The sequence below is a fragment of the Trichosurus vulpecula genome, chromosome 9, assembly GCF_011100635.1.
Source record: "Trichosurus vulpecula isolate mTriVul1 chromosome 9, mTriVul1.pri, whole genome shotgun sequence".
NCBI lineage: Eukaryota > Metazoa > Chordata > Mammalia > Diprotodontia > Phalangeridae > Trichosurus > Trichosurus vulpecula.
Window position 1 is genome coordinate 4,546,011 of NC_050581.1, and position 22,034 is coordinate 4,568,044.

At 41.1% G+C, this 22,034-nt stretch overlaps 1 protein-coding gene across 1 annotated transcript in view; it reads right to left on the reverse strand.

Annotated features, from left to right (window-relative positions):
* PRKCB (protein kinase C beta) overlaps positions 1 to 22,034 on the reverse strand; it is a 646,949-nt gene that overhangs the window by 83,947 nt on the left and 540,968 nt on the right. Inside the window, 1 exon segment of the mRNA XM_036739147.1 lies at positions 5,678 to 5,818. Coding sequence (XP_036595042.1) covers positions 5,678 to 5,818 — 141 coding nt within the window.

Sequence of the window (22,034 nt, forward strand, 5' to 3'; positions counted from 1 at the left end):
TGGGGCGTCATTTCCCTCCATGAAACCTTCCCTGAGGCTTCCAACAGGAAATAATCCTTCCTGTCCCAACCTTTCACGCCTTTCTGTCTGATGTCTAACATATTTAATCTGGACTTTTGTGTGGAGATCCCTCCTGGATTTACAACCTCCTTGAGGTCAAGGATTACGGCTCATTTCATCTTTACATCTCCAGTGCCAGCTAGCACATAGTAGGAGCTTAGTTAATGCTAGCCTACTAAGTTTGAATCTCACCTCAGACACTTACTGTCTGTGTGACTTTGGGCGAGTCACTATGATTGCCTCAGTTTCCTCATCTGTAAAATGGGGTGATAGTAACACCTGACTCACGGGGTTACTGTGAGGGTCAGATAAGGCATGTGCAAAGTGCCTTGCAAAACCTCAAAGCTCTATGAATGGCAGCTGTCGTTACACTCAAGGTCCATTCTGTCGGTCTACCGTCTACCGCAGAACAAGTAACTCACCGGGGCCTGAGCGCCAACGCCAACTCCAAGGAGCAAGAGGACAAGAGGGCATTTCTCTTAAGAACTTCTTCTTTGAGGAGACTTCCTAGTCCTGGCGGCACCAGCCATTATGGAATATGGGACAACAACAACAGCCTTTGCAGCTATCCCAGCTTTAGCACTGAGAGGTGGTTGTAGGGGTGGGCGTCCACTCGCATTGCTCAGAAAGCTTCGAATTCTCCCCTTTCCCATCCCAAGGCCCAAGATTTCTGAACCAATAAGCTCACTTTCTGTACTGAGGCTCCCTGTCAAGCCTTCTCCCAAACAACTCATAAGCGAATTTTAAGTGGATATCTCAGAGAGGAGATACTTTACTACCTTCCTCCAGGTGGCCCTTCAGAGAGGACCCAAGGATGAGCCCCTGTGAGCATCTAGACTGTCCTTCAGGGACACGGCTGTCAGAAGGAGTTACATCAGTGCCTTAGCGGACTCCAGGTTCACCCAGTTTAAGGACACAACAAACAACGCACCCCAGGCATGAGACAATGGCACCAAATCCTTTTCACACAGGGACAATGCCATTGGATCATACAGGGGTCTTCAAATTACCATATAGAACTAAATCTCCTCACTCCCATTTTCCACATCCCATGATATAAGATGGTTTTTACATTTTTAATGAGTCACTAAAAATCACCAAGGCCCACTGCCATCTACTTATGAATTGGATACCCAGCCAGGTGAGACTTTATTTGCCTAAAGTCTTGGAGCTAACAAACAGCAGAGCTGTGATTCAAACCCAGGTCTTCTGATTTCAGATCTGGTGCCTTCTGTTATGTTATATTTTTATGTTCTTTATATAGACACTTTCATCTGGAATGAGGAGAGGCAGGAGAGAAGATTAAATATCATTTTAATTGACGAGGGTCCTATTTGCATGGCTGGTATTTCACAGGTGACACCAAGGCAGTACAGGCTCTGGAGGGTCTTATCAAGCTGGAAGGGTTCAGAATAGAGGACCAAGGACAGACAGTCTTGAGGACCAGTTGAGCTACCAAGTTCAGAGACACTTCACTCCACATGATCAAGTTGTCATCTGCATTGGCATGAGAAACAGACACCCACCCTAAGGAGATTGCAGATCTTTGAAAGTACTTCACGCAATGATAATTGGTCCGAACTAAGCCCTTCTGCATTTATTAGAGTCATTATATCAGTTAATTAACTTCAGCAAGGCATTCAGCAAAGTCCCTTATGATATCTTTCTATACAATGGAGAAATATGGCTTTGATAACGGCAGGGTTAATTGGACCTCAAAATGACTAGATAATGAGACTCCCAACATGTTGGTTAACTTGGAGGCGAGACTCCAGTGGAAGGTCTCAGGGCAAGGCTTTGTCCACCATTTTTAGCAGTGGCATGGGTGAAGTTGTCCCTGGACTCTGAGGCTGGGCTTCTATCCTCCTTGGGCTCGTGTTGCCTCTACAATCCTGTGCCTCATTGTCAATCCTAAATCTGCTGCTCGTTAACCAACAAGACCTTGAACAACACACTTTAATCTCCTTGGGCTTCAGGTTCTTCATTTGTAAAATGAGGGGGCTGGATTAGGTCATGGGGAGAGTAGCTTCCAGCTCTAGATCTAGGATGCTCATCTTTGGAATTGGGAGATACTTGCCCCTGACTGGCTACATGACCAGAGGCGAGTAATTTAATTTTTCTTAATCCTCATATATAAAAAGAAGATAGTACTACCTGCAGTATTGTGGTCATAAAAGCACACATTACAAATAAAAATCTATAACATGCACACACAAATGTGAATATATACATCTGTGCACCCATATATACATTTATATATGTTAGTATCCCAAAAGGCTTAGTGCCGTTTCAAACTTTAATAGAGCAAACCTGTATAAGACATTTTAAACATCATATGTATGTTTATGTGTATGTGTTTGTATGTATAATATGTCTTGTAGGCTCAAAAAAATCCCAGTGACTGGGATGAACATACGGAAAGAATGATAACCAAATCTGCAGATGACTTGAAGGTGAGAGGGGTAGCCAGTATGTGTAATGACTGAATCAAGATTTAAAAAGTGATTTCAATGGGGTGGAATAATGAACCCAAACCAGGAAGGGAAATTTCTATTTCAATACTTAGGATCACAGAAATGTAGATTTAGAGTTGGAAGGAGCCTTAAAGGGCATCCAGTCTAAGCCCCTCACTTTTCAGATGAGGAAACTGAGGCACCGAAGATTGTCTTGTCAACAACTAATAATGAGATAGGATATAAGATAGGAGTTTTTCTGACTCCAAGACTAGACCCATCTCCACTACACTTCAAGGACCTGTGATTATTAGTCTGTCTACTGACTCAGACCGCAAACCTCCCATGCTTTAGTCCAGGGGCATCAAACTTGTGGGCAACATGTCTGCATTGCTCCCAAGTGCTACCTGAGCCATATTAAAATGGAAAATATTTAACAAAATAAATAAAAATACAATAAAATATAGATTAATGTTACATTTTAAAACTAAGTCAATATGTGACCTGGAGGGATTAGTGGGCCCCTATCTCTGAGTTTGATGCTGCTGCTTTGGTTGACCATCTTCAGGATGGTCTTGATCTTCCTGAATTGCTGTGTTTGCAAAAACAAAAAAACAGGAGCCATCACTCGATATCCAACTTCCGGGCCTTGATTCTTCCTGAAGTTAAGTACACTTACATTTCAATGACAAATAGTTTGTTGCCAGGCTCATACAAAAAACTTTTCATTTGAGGAAGACCATTCATAGCTTGCATTGCACTAAAGATAAACGTAAGGACCTGCATTTAGGTTTAAAAAAAACACAGGTCATGAGAATAGGATGAAGGGCATCTGGCTTGAGAGCAGTGTTTGAGGGGAAAGTCTTGTGGTTTCTACTCAGTCAGAACTCAACAGAAACTAAAAGGATGGTGCAGCTACTAAAAATATGAGCCAAATTGTGGTTTGTATCAATGAAAGATTGAGGGAGATAATAGACCCATTATTCTTTGGCCTGGGCAGAGCATATTTGGAATATTATTTCTTTTCTTGGGACACTTTAAGATGGATGTCAGAAACTGGGAGGGTGTCGGTTCCTTAGGTCCAAGAAACAAGGCAGCAAATCCATGGAGGTGGGACGGTGTTGACTGCTCCCAATAGCTCCAATAAAGACCTCAGCTCCTCTTCCTCTCTTAGGCTGCCTCTTAGACAGTTAAAAACAGGGAAAGTCCAGGTCTCTCAGCTGGCATTCTTTAAACTGATCTTCATGCTTGGTTGTTAAGTGATGGGTATTGATAGCAGGGAAAGAAAATGAGCCAAGTGAGTCAGGTTATAGAAGAGCCTGTGCTTTCTGGGGAGTGAGGTTATCTGGGAGGCTTTCCGTTCATGTTTATATCTGTGTGCCCAGTGCATGCCACTGAGAAAACTCACAGGTACTGGGCTGTGTTGTAGACTGTCTGAGGTCTTAGAGACAAGCCTCATAGCAAAAGGTCAAGCAATGATAACCATGTCATAAGGACAGCAATAGCGTTGCCTTTGAGACCTCCTGAGACCTTTTCTATTTTCTCAGGAATACCCTAGTTAGCAATTGAGAAAGCCTTAAAGTTTTGAAATGGTGTCATATTAGAAATATTTGAGAGACTTAGGGATGTTTGTTTGTTTTTTCCAGGAAGAGTAGATATTTGAAGGGTTGTTGTGTGGAAGAAGAAGTAGGTATCCTATCTGTCTTCAAGGCATACAAGATTTGAAATCTGAGTTCATTATGAATGAGGCTGAGCCTCTACCAATCAGGGATGACCATCAATGCAACAGACTACTTTTCAAAGCAGTGAGCTTTCTATCAATAGAGATATTCAAGTTAAAGTTGTCATGATTGTAACAGAAGAGACTCCTACGCTGAATGAACCAGCCTGTCCTTAGATTTCCTAAGTTTCTATCACATAGAATTCTATGGGAAGGTTTAAATTTCACATGCTAAGATTTCTACAGAATTACAAACCATTTCTACACAATAACACTTCTAATTAAGTCATAGAGCCCCACTTAAACTAAAAATATTAAACAGAGTCAAGAGACTTGGGTTCTAATGCTGGTTTTGCCTCTGCCTAGCTATGTGACGTTGGGCAGGTCCTTTGTAGACTTCAGCTGCCTTTTGATTTTGAAATTACAGTGTACTAGATGAACTCTAACGTTTCTTCCTTCTGATTCTGAAACTCCATGACCTGGAGCTTCTAAGAACTAACCTTCCTCAGTGAAGTAGAAACAAAACCTTAATTAATCAGAGAACTAATTGTCCTTTCCTGTTGGGTCCTTAGCTATGACAAACCCTCTAAGGCATGAGTGGAAAAATTCATAAGTATGCAGGAACACACCCATAGGTACACACACACACACACACACACACACACACACACCCCTTAGAGAACTGTGTAACTTGAGTTCTTAAATTATAGAAGAAAAATTGCCAAGGATAGTTCCACAGTCAAGACCCTCAAAGGGGCTGGCTAACATTCACAAACCATTCCAACTCTGATGTGTCCTGTATTTCACCTTGGGCAGAAGTGGATCAGAGAATTACCACAAATTACTGACTCAGACAGCATTTGAGTTTCTGAATTAAATTTAAATATGGTTGAGATAAACAATGTGACCTTTTCAACACCAGTATGAAGAGAAAGTGACATAATCAAACCAATGGAAAGAACCCAGGTGAAATTAGATTCTTCGTCACAGCCCACAAAGAGAGCAGGATGAAAAACCAGTCATTCTCCAAAAATTTTCACTTAAGACACTCATTATAATTACAACCATAAAATCAAAACTCACTAACCCTAATACATTTCCTGTAACTATAAAGGGCAGATGGTCTATGTGTGGAGTTAGAGTTCTAAATCTGTTAGTATGTGTGTATTTTACAGGCATCCATATGTTTTGGTATATAGGCTTGCGTAGACGCATGAGAAAGTACATAAATATATACAGCATGTCTGTATCTTGCACAGTGCCAAGAGCACACATACTCTAAGGAGAGAGAAAAAGAGAGTATGTCAGAGGAAAAGAGAGAGAAGGAAGGAACAAAGGAAAAAAGAGAGAGGTGGGATAGAGAACAGAGGAAGAAAAGAAAGAGAAAAGTGAAGAGGAGAGAAGGAGAGAGGGAGAGGAAAAAAAAATGAAATAGTTGACTTACAGCCTTTGGCTTGTATGGGGGCTGAATCTCCTTGCGTTCAAGTTTCTCCCAGTCAATATACCGGAAAAATGCGTGTTCCTTAATATCTCGTTCACCTTCAGGCCCACATCCCAGACGTTTACCGGGGTGTTTGGTCATCAGCTTAAAAACAGAGAGAAATGTTTCATTCACCTGGTTTTAGAAATAGAAACAATATGCTGACACACTATTTCCCAGCTGAATTAGTAAAGGAAATGAATTAAAGAATTTCAAAGGTTTGCCTTCTTCCCACCCATCCTTCATCTGGCCGCCCTTGCCAGCATCCGCCTGCTTCTCATCAGCGTCAACATCTAAAGCAACTTCATCTCACGGAGAGGTCTCTCGAACAACCTAAGCTGTAGCCTAGTCGAATGTAAGCTCCTAGGGGGCAGGAATTGCTTTTCATTTTGTATTACCAGTGCTAGATACAGTGACTTGGACATTTTAATTTTGGAAAAGACCTCTGGCTTCCTTGGTGGAGAGAATTCCTGATGTGAAACCTTCTTCTACTAATTCAGGTCTGTACCTGCTTTCCAACTTAGATCCTTAGACAGCTTCCTAGGGCACTGAGAAGTAAAGTGACTTACCCAGGGTCACACAGCCAGCATGTGTCAGAGTAGGAATTTGACCCCAGCTGGGTCTTCCTGATTACGAGGCAAGCTCTCTATTTACTGTGCCACGCTGCTATGGTGCCAAGAGCCTTGAACAGAAGGCACTTAATAAATGTTGGGTTGGGTTGATTTTTAACTGTTGGACTACTGAAACACAATCATTTTGTCTAGGAATAAATTTGGTGAACCTATAGATATGATCCATGAGGATGGCTTTAAATCCTTCAAATTACATACCTACAAAATCCATTGTGAGAGGCTGCTGAGTCGACTATATAATAAAATCCCTGTAGAATGTCAGAGTTTTAAGGTATCTTAGAACTTATTGTCTATGAAAAATGGGGGAGAGGGAGCCACTAGATCTGCTTTCCCTCCCTCATTTTTCACAGATGATGAACTCTAAGCTACCTTCCAATTCCAACACCTTACCCACCTTTCATAGATGGGGGAGGGGGAGCAGATCTAGTAGCTCCCCCTCCCCCATTTTTCACATAAGGAAATGGTGTTCCAGATAAAGGAAGAGACTCAGTCAGGGTAAGCAAGGAATCAAACCTGGGATCCTGTCTCCCAGTCAAGGGCTCTCTCCACTACATGAGGCTGCTTCCCTTAAAGAAACTGCCAAAATATTAGAGCAAACATTGGTCACCAGTAATTACTTTTTAAAGCTCATTAAATAGTCAAAACACACATAGCTCTTATTTTCCCCTGGATCACACACCAGGCTCAATTCCACTGAGATTTCTCTGGTTTGCTGTTTAAATTACTTAGTTATCAACGTGACATCTTTGTATCTTTGAGCTAGTGCAAAAACACAAGATGAATAGCAGCTCTGAGACACAAACAAAACAGCCTTCCTTTTTTAAACCAGTATGAAATGGTGCGAAAATTTATTTGATCTCAAGTCTTCCATATATTTGGGGGCAGTTGGGAGAGGCAGCTGGTATAGTCAAGCAAGCAAGGAAAGCTAGGCTTCAGTCCCCTCCTTGCTACTCACTATTCACAAGAATGAGCTTTATGAAGCAAGTCAATTAACCTTTCTGGGTCTCAGTTTCTCCACCTGAAAAATGGGACTGATTCATTGCCTACTTCACGGTGTTGTTATGAGGAATGCTCTTAGTAAATCATTAAGCACTATATAAGTATTCTAATATGTAATTTTGTTATATATAATAATATATATAATAGTATTTTGTTATATTAAATGTGAGCTCTAAGACTTATTGTAACAGTGAGTATGGGACTGCGGAAAAAAACAGTGGTGAGCAAGAAGGCATTCCAAGGGGATAGAAAATGCTAATGAGGAAATATAAAATATTAAATAACGGGCATTTATTAAATACCTACTGTATACAAAGCACTGAGCTTGATGCTGAAGAGACACAAAGTTTATATAAGGCAAGATCATTGCCCTCACTTAGTTTAAAGCGTAGTAGAAAGGAAACGTACACAAATAATTATAAGACAAAATAATCCAACATTTCCAATCAATTCAACAAACATTTTTGGGGTGCTTGGTATGTGCAAGGCACTGGGAAGATGAAGAAACAAATAAAAGAGAGCCTGCCCTTGATAGCTTACGAGGGGTAAAGGACATGCAGGTAAATAAAGATCGTACAAAGGAAATGTAGGTGGGAGAGCACTAAAGGGATTGGGAAGGTAGCATTGTGCAGAGTCTTGGGGGAAAAATGAGGCTCGGCAGTGAAGATGAGGAAGGAGATCATTTCAGGCACTGGGAGCAGCTTCTGTGGACTCAACAAGGTGAGAGATAAGAGTATCAAGATCAGCTAACCTCTGGACTGCAATATAAATGTCAATTTGGAAAATGGGTATATAGGGAGATAATAAGTAAGGGCCAGATTGGGAAGGGTCTCAAATGTCAGGCTAAGGAGTGTGCATTTTATTCTATAGGCATGCTAAGTGAGTAAAAGAAGGACAAATGAGTCTTGGGGGAAACATGATGATGACAGGGACCATAATGATGATGGTGAGGACAACCATGAAGATGACTGTGGTGGTGATAAGGATGATGATGGCATGAGGTCTCTCTGCCTCAATTATGCTGGAGGTACAGCGGCCACTCATGGCTGGATCCCAACATCAAGTGGTACAGAAGCTTTGCCCAGCTCTATTTCTGACCTGGGGCATTTTGCCCATCCATAGGCAACCCAGTGGCTTCCTGCTGCCAGGGCTTCCCAATAGTGCTGCCACACCTAGGTGGAACCTGACTGACTTCAGCCCTACCACGTCTCAGAATTCCTAAGCTCATGCATTCCATGAATCTGAATCTCTCTGGGGGACTCTCTAGCAAGGACTGTAGGCAAATACCACCACACTTGGCTAGAATGGTCATTTTGAAAGGCAGAGTCAGAAAAGGCTTTTCTGGAGGAGATGGCCTTAGAGTTGTGGTGCATAAAGTACATAGGAGAACAAGAGATGGAAGGGCATTTCATGCATAAGGAACAACATATACTGAGATTCAGAGGAAGAACAATAGGACAGGTTGCCAGGAACCCAGGTAGTGGGTTCACCCTCACTGAAGGTCTTTAAGCAAAGGCTGGATAAACTACCCCATTGAGTGTACTAAAAGGGACATTTTTTTCCTGCTATAATTTAGAGTGGTCTCTTCTAGCTCTGAAATTGTGTGTGTGTGAGTATGTGTGTACATGCGTGCATGCACGTGCATGTGTGTGTGTTTTGTGAAGTATACAGTATGCTCCTACAGGGAACAGAAAGTAATCTAGTTTGGGTGGAATAGTCAATATGAAAAAGAGAATAGGACTAGATCGTGCAGGCATGACTGTGATAGTTTCCTAGTCACAAAGTGGAACTCAATAACTAGTCTGTCGGACACAACATCAGAATTCCATATTCATGGGAGGCATCGCAGCAGAATAGAGAGCCAAGAAGACCTAGGTTCAGGGGCCATCTCTGACACGGTGCCCCAGGCAAATCTTTTAATACTGTAAATTGCAGGTAAGGTACTAATCTGCAGTAAAAGAAAGAACTTCCTCACCTGTTCTATAAGCCAATGAAATCACAGGTTTGGTTCCTACTCCTATCTATCTATATATATATATGTTAAAAGTTGTGTTCAGATAAATATAAACCTCTTTCTCTCTGTCTCTGTCTCTATTTCTCTCTCTGTGTCCCTCTCTCCAGATAGACAGATGGCTAAATAGATAGATATTGCATTGATACTATGAAAGAACTGCTCTTTTGAAGGTAGAGGCTTCATAAAATACTATTAGAAATACATTTGGGAAGTAGAGTCATGAGCAGGCCTCTGTGATCTGACCTCTATGGGTTGGTCTCCAAGGTCTCCATTCTTCCCCCTCGAGAACTAACATATCCACAAACCAGGGATTTCTGCCCTTCTGAGGTAGAATAAGCCTTCTTAAGGCTGAATTAGGTGGCAAAAATATCCAGGAAGACATTCATACAGGTGTCCCCCGCCTTCAGGGACATGCTGATATCTCACATGTGCAAAGTGCTCCTCGTTATGACTTGAGGCAGTCTGAGCTAGGTTGTTTCATATTTTGACATTTCCTCATAGCGATTAAGTAGTAAAGACCTCATCCCAGAAATTCCAAAGGGAGTGATTGGATCAGCCGATTGCCAGTGTCAGAGCTGCTTCTGTCACTGCCTCATATGTCCTAGTTGTTAATTGCTTTCTTGAGGTGCCTATTATATTACAGGCACCAAGTATACAAAGACCAAAAGGAAACAGTTTCTGCTTTCAGGGAGTTTACAATTGACTAGGGAAGATAACATAGTCACCTATAAGTATAAACAGAAAAAACACTCATTAACAAAAGACGAAGTAGTTTAGGGAGGGAGAGAACTAGCACTTGGAGGGATGGGCTTCCAGTAGATCAGAAAGGCTTCCAGTACAAGATGGTGCTCGATCAAAGTCTTGAAGGAAGTAAAGGATTCTACATGGCAGAGATGAGGAGGCAGTTCTTTTCCAGAATGGGGAATGACAAAGGCATATGAAGACAGGAGAGGGAGGGCCATATGTGAGGAACAGAAAACTGGCCAATTTGGCTGGACAGTAGAGTATGGAAAGGAAAGCAACACACCACAGAGCTGGAACTTGGTTAAGGGGCAGCTTGTAAAGGAATTTAAAAGTCCAATCAAGGCACTAGGGAGGCACTGGTCAGACCTTTATTTAAGGAAAATCACTTTTGTATCTGTGTGGAGAATGACTTGGAGTGGGAAAAGACTAGGGGCAGCAAGACCAATTAGGAGGCCAAGGCAAGAGGTGATGTGAGGGCTTAGATTAAGGTGACTGCCATGAGAGTAGTTAGAAGGTGACAGATGAAAGAGATCAAGATGGTAAGATTGGTCAGCTAAGTGGACATGGAGGATGTGGGAGAAGGAGAAATAGAGGGTAAGTTGCAAACCTGGGAGATGGGAAGGATGTTTGGTGCCCGCAACAGAAGAAGAGAAGTTTGGAAATGAGTTTGGGGATAAGAAAATGAGTCATTTGGGGTAAATTTGGGGTTTCTATAGGATGTACCATTTAGAATGTCCAGCAGGCAGTTGGTGATTAAGGACGTAAGCTCAAGGAAAAGACCAGGGCTGGAATAAATCTGCAAATCCTGTACATGGAGATGATGATTAAAGGAAGTAGGGATCCCCATTGCACTTGATATGGTCACCACTACACCTGCACATTTACTCTTGTCTCGCTGTACCTCCCTACTAGAAAAGCTCACCCTTCTGCCTGTGACTGAATGGGGGGGGGCATGTCCTTTGCCAACAATATGTGGCATGGTTCATTTTCCTTTCGATTCCTGCTAAACAGAAATGCTGTTCACAAGATATATACACAGAACCTCCGGAAGAGAGATTGCCCAGAACTGTTACGAAAACTGATAGATGGAACTCCCGCCATTTTGTTAAGCAGAAATAGCATACTTATAAAAATGGTAGATGACATGCTTTCATCTGCTCCCAAAGGTTCAATTATCATCTCTGTGCAGATGACATACACCTATACATGAGTCTTACTCATCTTCAAATCTCTAGTCCTGCATCAAAAACTGCCTTAGAGATTTCTACCTTGATGTCCTTACTAGCTCCTCAAATGCAACAGAACTTATGGTTTCCCCTTTAAACCTTTTCCTTCTCCAAACTTTCCTGTTTATATTGAGGGCATTGCCATCTTCCCAAACCCCATATTTACAAGTTTATAATCATCTTAGACCATGGGTTCTTAACCTACAGTCTACTGTAGATTTCAGGGTCCATGAACTTGGATGAGGAAAAGTTACATCTTTATTTCAATAAAATTGCTTTCCTTTGTAATTCTATAAATCTTGTTTCATGCATTTAAAACATTCTGAGGAGTCCATGGGCTTCATTAGACTGCCAAAGGGAAACATGAAGCAAAAATGGTTAATCTCTGGATTAAATGCTTTTCTCTCTCTCATTTCCCTGATCATTGACCAAATCCTATTAATGTCCTCCACATGTCTCTTATCCATCCTTTTCTCTATACTCACATAGCCATCCCCTCAGTAGAGGCCCCTACCACCTCTTGCCTGAAATATTTTAATTAGTCTCCTTGTTTCTAGTCTTTCTCACTCCACCAGAACAGCCCCAAAAGAAACTTGCTAAGCTGTCAATGTCACTCAATCTACTTTAATACCTTCAGTGGCTCCCTAGGATAAGCTCCTTACCTGGCATTTAAGGCCCTCACAATCCATTTCCAACCAATGTTTCCAGGCTCATTTCATGTTGCTCCCTTTTCCACACTCTCTGTTCCAGGCAAATTGGATTACTAGCTAGAACCTGACATTTCATTTCTGCCCTCTATAAATTTTCCTAAACCATAAATCTGTGCCTAGGATGCACTCTCTTCTAAACTTTGCCTTTCCCAGTTCTTATCTTTATCTTCCTTGCTAGCTCAGCTCAGGTGTCACCTACTTTGCAAAGCCTTCCCTGATACCCTGGTTGTTGATTCTCTTTTCAAATGGCTTTGTCTTTACTTATATGTGTTTATGCTGTATGAGTCCAGCAGAATGTAACCTTCAGAACAGCAGGAATGGTTTTACTTTTTGTCAGTTTAACGCATAATGAGTTTTTGATAAATGCTTGTCAAATAATTCAAGTGAAAAAGATAACTTGCGTGTTGGATGATGGAATCATGTTTAAAAAAAAACAATCTCAAGGGGCTACAGTAGTGGATCAAATCTAATGGGATAAAATTAACAGGGCTAATTTTAAAGTCCTACGGCTAGGTTCAAAAAATCTGCCACTGGCTCTTTTTGTGGTGGCAATGAATGGGAAGTTGAGGGAATGCCCATCAACTGGGGAATGCTGAACAAGTTGTGATATACAAATATAATGGAATACTATTGTTCCATAAGAAATGGTGAGCAGGCAGACTTCAGAAAAACCTGGAAAGACTTACATGAACTGATGCTGAGTTAAGTGAGCAGAACCAGGAGAACATTGTATGTGGTAACAGCAACATTGTGCAATGATCCACCATGAATGACGGCTCTTAGAAATACTATGATCCATGAAAATTCCAAAAGACTCATGACTGATAATCCTATTCACATCCAGAGAAAGAACTGATGGAATCTGAATGCAGATCAAAGTATATTATTTTCACTTCTTTGGTTTTTTTTGTTTTTTTTTCTTTTTTTCTGTTTCTTTTTTCACAAAATGACTAATGTGGAAATACGTTTAACATGACTACACATACATAACCTATATCAGATTTCTTGCTGTCTTGGAGATGGAAGAGGGAAGGGAAGGAGGAGGGAGAAAAATTTGGAACTCAAAAATCTTATAAAAATGGATGTTGAAAGCTAGGTTTACATGTAATTGGAAAACATAAAATGCTATTTACATAAAAAAATCTACTGCTGGGTGGAAATTTCAGTGGAGTAAGGGCTTGGCAGGACAAACTGTCAATAAGTGATATATGCTATTTTTTTAGCTTCCTTTTGATTTCCTTGACTTTCACAGCACCTTTGGCTTATCTCCTTAGCATTTGATGTGTGAAATGCCTGATTCTGAGGTAGAGCTCACCTGACATTTTTTTCCCTTGGAAAAGACTGTTTTTTAGACAATTAATTAACACATCTGAACTAAGAGGCCAGTAGAGTATAGCTATATTCCTTGGTTAAGTGCTATGTAACTGGTAACTGACTACCACCAGGTGTCATGGCAGCAGACTTGGATTACTCATTAAGTACAAGAATTTAACAAGATCTACAAACGTGGATTTCCATTCAACATTGAAAACACTTAGATGTTTCTGGATTAATACTGTCTTAATACTTTTTCATGGACCTGCTTTTTATTCGTCTTTGCTTATTCCAATGTTCCAAATAGAGCCTATTCAGTCAGAGTCCAACTCCTATTGCTGCCAAATGTGCTAATTCTTTGACCACCACCTTCCCTCAGACCCTAATTAAGACATCTCAAGACCCCAAACCCAAGAACCTTGGAAATAGCAATGCTTCCAACCTAGTGGCAAATAGTTCAACACCAGAAATTAAGGCGTATCACTATTTTCTTTGCTGCCGCACCCTAAGGACCACGAGACCTTTCCCTCTGACTTAAAGTTGAAACTTTTTCAATGTGTTGTCTCCCCTATTAGAATAGACAGAGGCTTGACAGAGGCTTCCCTATTTGTATGCCCAGCATTTAGCACAGTTGGTTGCACATAGTAAGTCCTTAATGCAGGCTTTATTCATTCATTCAGTGTTGTAGTGGCTCTTCTCTCTGATGCTGGTCATTGATCTTTGGTCCTGAACACTGGCTACTCATTGCTGCTTCTGCACCTGCTCCCTACCCTGTGCAATTAAAAAATGGTGTTCTTGACCATCAGTGGTACAGATATTATTCCTGTCTTTATCTGGATAGACAGGGACATGTCTGGATGTGATGGATAAGTATAAAACATAAATCTCTTCTGATTGAAAAGAATAATCAAGGGGGAGTTGTTGTCCCAAATGTAGGGTACAAATGGCCATTTTCTCTATATTTTTTCCTTTTTAACTGTGGACAGGAAAGGATATAGAGACCCTACACACTTAGAGAGTTGGTCAGGTGTTCAATGAAGGTGACTTATGGTCTTCCTTGGATAGCTGGGTGGTGAGGGGATAGTGTTGGAACTGGAATCAGGAAGACCCAAGTTCAAATCCTGCCTCAGATATTTAACTAGCTGTATGATCCTGAGCAAGTCACTTAACCTCCATTTGCCTGGGTTCCCTCTTTTATAAAATGGGGATAAAAATAGCACCTGTCTTCCATGGTTGTTGTAATGATCAAACGAGAAAACATAGAGTGCTTTGTAAACATTAAAGCATTAAGTAACTAGCAGAAAGCAGAGGTGAGATTCTTTCACTAGACTAGCATAAAGACCTCAGCAGCCTCCCTCCTTCTCCCTAACCCCCTCACCAAAGGAAGATGTTCCTAGAAACTCAAATCTCTAACTGAAGTAAGGTAATGAGGTTTAAACACCAACTAGCTAGCTATTCCCTAGGTGTTCACTGCTAGGACGAATCAGCACTACCTGAATGTGGACTTGCATGCCAGGTCCAGGCCCTCTGCTTCCTCTCCTTGAGCCTGATCCTGCCTGACCTAGAAGAGAATCCTATAAAAATCCACCAGGCTTTACCAGTCTTGGTGTGCCCTTCTGCTCAGGGCCCCGATGGAATCTGACGTGTTTCAATCCTCCCCGACTGCCCCTCTGATTGTATTTCCTCTCTGACTCATTTACATTCTCACTTCTGACTCCAATACTTGCTACATTCTGCATTCTGGTGCTCTGCCCTTCCTCGTACTGCAAACTGGAGCCCTGAACCTCGCTCAAAACACATTAAGTGTGTAGTCTGGCTGGAGAAGGGCTGCAGTGGTAGCGATACCCAATGAAACTATAGGAAAACTCCCAAAGGGTCTAACTTCAAGAAAGATTCAGGATCATCTAATGTGGATCTGTTCCAGTCTGAGATAAAACCAAGTTTAGATTAAAAAGTTAGTGAGGTTAGTGAGCAACATTAGCCTATACGCTGTGCATATATTCCTTTAAATTTTGCTGTGAACTTTTTAGCAACACTTTTAATATAATAATATTCTAATAGTTATTCAGTCATATTTTAGCCATGTCTGACTCTTCATGCCCCTATTTGGGGTTTTCTTGGCAGAGATACTGGAGTGGTTTGCATTTCCTTCTCCTGCTCATTTTACAGAAGAAGAAACTGAGGCAAAGTTAAGTGACTTGCCAAGGTCACACAGCTAGCAAGTGTCTGAGGCCAGATTTTAACCCAGGAAGATGAGTTTTCCTGATTCCAGGTCCGGCACTCTATCCATTCTACCGCTTAGCTGTCCCATTATTCTAATACTAGGTAATATTTAACAAAAGGGCTGTTAAAGTGCTGGTCCTGGGGTCAAGAAGACTCATCTTCCTGAGTTCAAATATAGCCTCAGACATTTACTAGTTGTGTGACCCTGGCAGGTCAGTTAACCCTGTTTGCCCCAGTTTCCTCATCTGTAAAATGAGCTGGAGAAGGAAATGACAAACCACTCTAGCATCTTTGTCAAGAAAACCCCAAAAGGGGTGAAGCAAGGATGCCCATTATCACCACTATTACTTAATATTGTACTAGAAATGTTAGCTTTAGCAATAAGAGAATAAAAAGAAATTGAAGGAATTAGAATAGGCAATGAGAAAACAAAACTATTCCTCTTGGCAGATGTTATGATGGTATACTTAGAGAACCCTAGAGAATCAACTAAAAAACTACTTGAAATAATTAACAACTTTAGCAAAATTGCAGGATATAAAATGAACCCACATAAATCCTCAGCATTTCCTTATATGACCAACAAAGCCCTGCAGCAAGAGATAGAAAGAGAAATGCCATTTAAAATAACTGGAAACAATATAAAATACTTGGGAGTTTACCTGCCAAGACAAACCCAGGAACTATATGAACGCAATTATAGAACACTTTTCACACAAATGAAGTCAGATCTAAATGACTAGAAAAATATCAAGTGCTCACGGGCAGGCCAAGCCAATAGAATAAAAATGGCCATCCCATCTGCCTAAACTAATTTACTTATTCAGTGCCATACCAACAAAACTACCAAAAATTATTTAACAGAGCTAGAAAAAATGACAAAGAAATTAATCTGGAAGAACAAAAGGTCAAGAGCGTCAAGGGAATTCATGGAAAAAAATACAAAGGAATGTGGCCAAGCAATACCAGATCGCAAACTATATCACAGCGTAGGAAGTAGGAATCACCAAAATGACCCGGCACTGGCCAAGAAATAGACTGGTGGGTCTGTGGAATAGATTAGGCAAACAGGACACAGCAGTCAGTGACCTAGTGTTTAATAAACCCAGAGACCCCAACCTTTATGATAAGAACTCACTATTCGACAAAAATTGCTGGGAAAACTGGAAGACAACAGGACACAAACTAGGTATAGACCAACATCTCACACCACATACCAAGATAAGGCCAAAATTCATGAGTCACTTAGACTAACACCATAAGCAAATTGGAAGATCAAGGAGTAGTCCACCTGTCAGATCTACGGAGAAGGGAAGAATTCATGACCAAACAAGATAGAGAACATTACAAAATGTGAAATAGATCATTTTGATTACATTAAATTAAAAAGCTTTTGTACAAACAAAACCAGTGCAACCAAGATTAGAAGGAAAGCAGAAAGCTGAGAAACAATCTTTACATCAAGTGTTTCTAATAAAGACCTCACTTTCTCAAATTTATAAGTCAAATGTGTAAGAATATAAGCCATTCCCCAATTGATAAATGATCAAAGGATATAAATAGGCAGTTTTCAGATGAAGGAATTAAAGTTATCTATAGACATACAAAGAAGTACTCTAAATCACTTTTGGTTAGAGAAATGCAAATTAAAACAACTCTGAGGTACCACCTCATATGTATCAGATTGCCTAAAGAAAAAAAGAAAAATGATAAATGTTAGAGAGGGTGTGGGAAAATTGGGGCACTGATGCACTGTTGGTGGAGTTGTGAACTGATCCAAGCAATTTGGAACTGTGTGTTTGGGCAACCAAATTGTGCATAGCCTCTGATACAGCAATACCACTACTAATTCTGTGTTCCACAGAAATCATAAAAAAGGGAAAAGGACTACATGTGCAAAAATATTTATAGCAGCCCTTTAATGGTGTCAAAATATTGGAAATTGAGGGGATGCCCATTAATTAACAAGCTGTGGTATGGGAATGTAATGGAATACTATTTTGTAATAAGAAATGATGAACAGGCAGATTTCAGAAAAACCTGGAAAGACTTGTATGAACTGATGTAAAGTGAAATGAGCAGAACCAGGAAAATGTTGTGTCAGCAACACCATATAATGATCAACTACGAATGACTCAGCTCTTCTCAGCAACATAATGATCCAAGATGAGTACCAAGGACTCACAAAGGAAAATGCTCTCCACATCCAGATAAAGACCTGGTGAATTCTGAATGCAGATTGAAGCATATTTTTTCCCTTTGTTCTTTTTTGCGTTTTTTTTTCCTCTTGATCTGTTTCTTCTTTTACAACTGTGACTAATATGGAAATATGTTTTACATGATAGCACGTGTATAGGTTACTATACCAAATTACCTACCATTTTCAGAAGATGGGCAGGGGAGGGAGGGAGAAAAAATTGGAACTTAAAATCTTGTAAAAATGAATGCTAAAAATTGTCTTGACATGCAAGTGGGGGAAAATACTATTTAAAGAAAGACAATCTCAAAAGGGGTCATGAAGAGTTAGACACGATTGAACAATAACACTTTAACAAAAAGTCCTGTTACTAAAGAAAAAGAAAAAATTAACGGAAATGAATCAGAATCTTTGATTCTGTTAACCTCTGTGGAAAGCCTAGCGATGTGGAAGCTAGCAGTCAGTGTGTGGTGGGGAAGGAGCACTGGACTGGCAATCAGGAAAGCTGGGCTTCAGGAGCAAGAGTCCCGCCACCAACTAGGTGTGTGACCTTAGACAAATTACTTTATCTTCTGTATATAAAATGATGGAGGTCGACTAATTAACCTTTAAAAGCCTTTTCAAGCTCTAAGATCCTGTCTCCTCTGACCACTAAGCCAGTCAATATATCACTGACCATATAGTGGCAGCTTACTCAATTAGCATGTATAATACCCAAGGGGAAAAAAATAAAACAGCCTTGCAAAACCAGATGTGTAAAGCCACTGCGAATACTGTACTGACTCTCCTGAAGTGGTTATTTTTCTTTTGTGTCCCAGGCGTAAAACACTGGCTTTTGCAGGAATTAAATTCATGAGATCTAGGGTTGCTGTGCCCTTCAGAGCCTCAGAGAAGAAGCTGAAAGGGCGAGGCAGGGTACAGAAATCTGTGGGTGGGAAGAGTAGCGCTTAGGGAGGAAGAGGAGCAACGTTAGTTTAAAAATGTATGGAGTATCTAGAAGAAGGATTTTTATGTTTTGTAGGCCTGTAAATATTAGTTCCAGGCTAAAGTATGGGAAATACTGGTGAAGATAGAGACTAAATTCTAAACACCTCAAGGGGAGGGTACTTTTTTTTGTTTTGGGTTTTTTTCTTTTTGGAGGGGAGGAAGGGAGGGCATTGGGGTTAAGTGACTTGCCCGAGGTCAGACAGCTTGTAAGTGTGTTAAGTGTCTGAGGCCGAATTTGAACTAGGTCCTCCCTGACTCCAGGGCCTGTGCTCTAATCACTGGGCCACTCAGCTGCCCCAAGGCTAGGGAACTTTTTTCTGTACACTTTCTTCCTGGAAGCCTAGCTTAGGCCTTTTGAATACAGTAAGCACTAAGTAATTGAGTACTGTAGTGCATTAGTTTTTTTTTCGTGGATTGAAAGAAACAGGGATAAGAGAGATAGCCAGTGTGAGCTATGGTGCCTATATAATGTTAAGAAATCTAGAGCAAAGATCCCAGCACCTCTTCTAGAAAAGTTGCTGGAGGACATAGACAACAGTCACCCAAGACACAGAGGCAACTCAGGGCTGTGGTGAAGGGAGATCCAACCTGGGATGGTGCGGTGTGGTGCAGTGCGGTGTGGTGTGGTGCGGTGCGGTGCGCTGTGGTGCGGTATGGTGTGCTGTGCTGTGCTGTGATGTGGTGTGCTGTGGTGCGGTGCCGTGCGCTGTGCTGTGGGAAGGCATCATATTGTATTGTGTCATATTGTATCATCTCATATTGTGTTATGTTTTATCATATTGTATCTTGTAATTTGTTGTGTTATATTATGGAGTATCTCCTTAAAGTTTCCCCTAGTCAAAGCCTGTGAGGAAAGGGATCCTTGAGAATTGGAATCTGAATTTGGGACTGCTTGGCTATATTTTGAGAAAGGAGATTGGAACTTGTAGCAGCAAATAGCCTGTTTTAGTGTTCTACAGTGACAAGTAGAGGATCCCAGATAGAGCTAAGATGAGGCAAGGCAGGAGGAAAGAGAGAGAGAGACAAGGAAGGATAAGGGAGAAAGGAGAGGGAAGTAGGAGAGTGGGAGGCTGGGGCACAAAAGCGGAAAGGTGAAAATACCAAAGTTAAATGAGTCAAGAAGAAAAGTTTGTTTTGGAAATCATCATTCTATGCTTCTGCCATGACTTTCTAAGCACTTGTTCTTTAATGTATTCCCTGGATTCTCTCTTAAAAGCCTATTTTAGTGGATAAGAGGGAATAGAAAAAGAGTTTTTTATTGGGTCTGGGGACTTGGAAAATTCAGAGAAGAAGGCTTGAGAGAAGAGTTGGTGGTGGCTACCAGAAGTCTCCCTAACCTGTATTAAAATGAGTGTGACGTCAGAGGTCACACTTATGAATAGGCTCAGGAATGGGCAGACAGGGCCCCTTCCTTGCTGCTTCAATGTGTGTTTGTTTTGCAAGGTCTATGACCATCCTGTGCACAGTCAACACTACTTAATGATTGTGGATGACTCCATTTGTGGAAGATGCTAATGAGAGGGTTCCTGGGAACGGTTGTGATGTACTCCTCATTAAGACAAATTAACCTTGCCATGGACCCACAGGAAGAATAAATCATTGTGGGCTGAATAGCTTGCTCTTTTCTAAATTTTGACAGTCATTAATTTAGCCGGTGTAGATCAAAGAAAGTCAACCAAGGATTAGGCAGGTGATTTGCCAGGTACCCAGGGAGGTATAACTAGGAATGTCCTGGAGTAAGCAGCATGTGGATATTGGGGAATGGATGGTTAAAGGTGGGACCAAAGAACAGGTGTGATATCCTGCCCAAGGGCCTATATATGCATGTAGGTAATTAGGTAAATACCCAGGCAGGGAAAGACTATCCCTGCTTGGAGCAGAGAATGCAGGCCTGAGTTAGGAAGAGAACAAGTATTAATTATAGTGATGATGATGAAAGCTACCATCTATGTAGCATCTAAAGTTGTGCAAAGCACTTAACATTTATCATCTTATTTGATCCTTACATTGTCTCAGCGAAGTAGCTGGTATGATTGACTCCATTTTACAGATGAGGAAACTGAGGTTGAAAAAGATTAAGTGACTTGTCAAGGGTCAAAAAGCTAGCAAATGTCTAAGATGGTATTTGAACTCAGGGCTTCCTGACTCCAAGACCACCACTCGATCCACTGGGCCACCTGTCTAGGTAGAAAAAAAAAAGCTAGACCAGGTAGGTAAATATTAGAATATCTACAAAACAGTAAAACACAGAGGGACTATTGTGAAGCCTTGAGGCTCTTGGGAAAACCACTTGGCAGAGGAGACTTTTGTACCAAGAAGCCTATGTAGATCAAGAACCAAAACTGTAGGGAGGTAAAGAGAGTCAGCTGTTTGACTCTATCCGTATTCCCCAAAATCTGTTTTGTTTTATTTTTTCCTTTTATGGCACTTATTGAGTTTCCACTCTCTATCCCTCTGTTGATGTGGTCAGGAGTGCAGTCTTCCATGCCTCCTTCAGATTCAGCAGGGCCTAAAAGGCCATGGGATTAGACATAGGGGAGGAGATCTCAGTTGAATGAGAGATGGCTTATTTAGGAATGGAGAAGGATCCTGGGATTAGAGAGAAAACAAAATCCCAAGCATCAAATACTGCAGACGTTTTCTAATTCTTTTTCAAATATTCTTTCCATACACACACACACACACACACACACACACGCGCGCGCGCACGCGCGCACAGAGGGCATAGGATGAATTGAATATGAAGGGATGATATCTAAAAAATTAAATTAAGGGGTGAGAGAGGAATATATTGGAGGAGAAAGGGAGAGAATGGGGGTAAATTATCTCACATAAAAGTGGCAAGAAAAAGCTGTTATAATGGAAGGGAAGAAGGGGTAGGTGAAAGGGAATGAGTGGATCTCACTCTCATCGGATTTGGCTTAAGAAGGGAATAACATACACATTCAGTTGGGTATCTCACCCTACAGGAAAGTAGTAGGGAAGGAGATAAGGGGGGATGATAGAAGGGAGGGCAGTTTGGGGGAGGTGGTAGTCAAAAGCAAACACCTTTGAAAAGGGACAGGGTCAAAAGAGAAAATTGAATAAAGGGGGATAGGATAGGATGGAGGGAAATATAGTCAGTCTTTCACAACATGACTATAATAGTCTTTCATGCCTCCTTCAGATTCAGCAGGGCCTAAAAGGAAGTGTTTTGCATAATGATACATCAATAACCTATATTGAATTGCTTGCCTTCTCAAGGAGGGTGAGTGGGGAGGGAAGAAGGGAGAGAA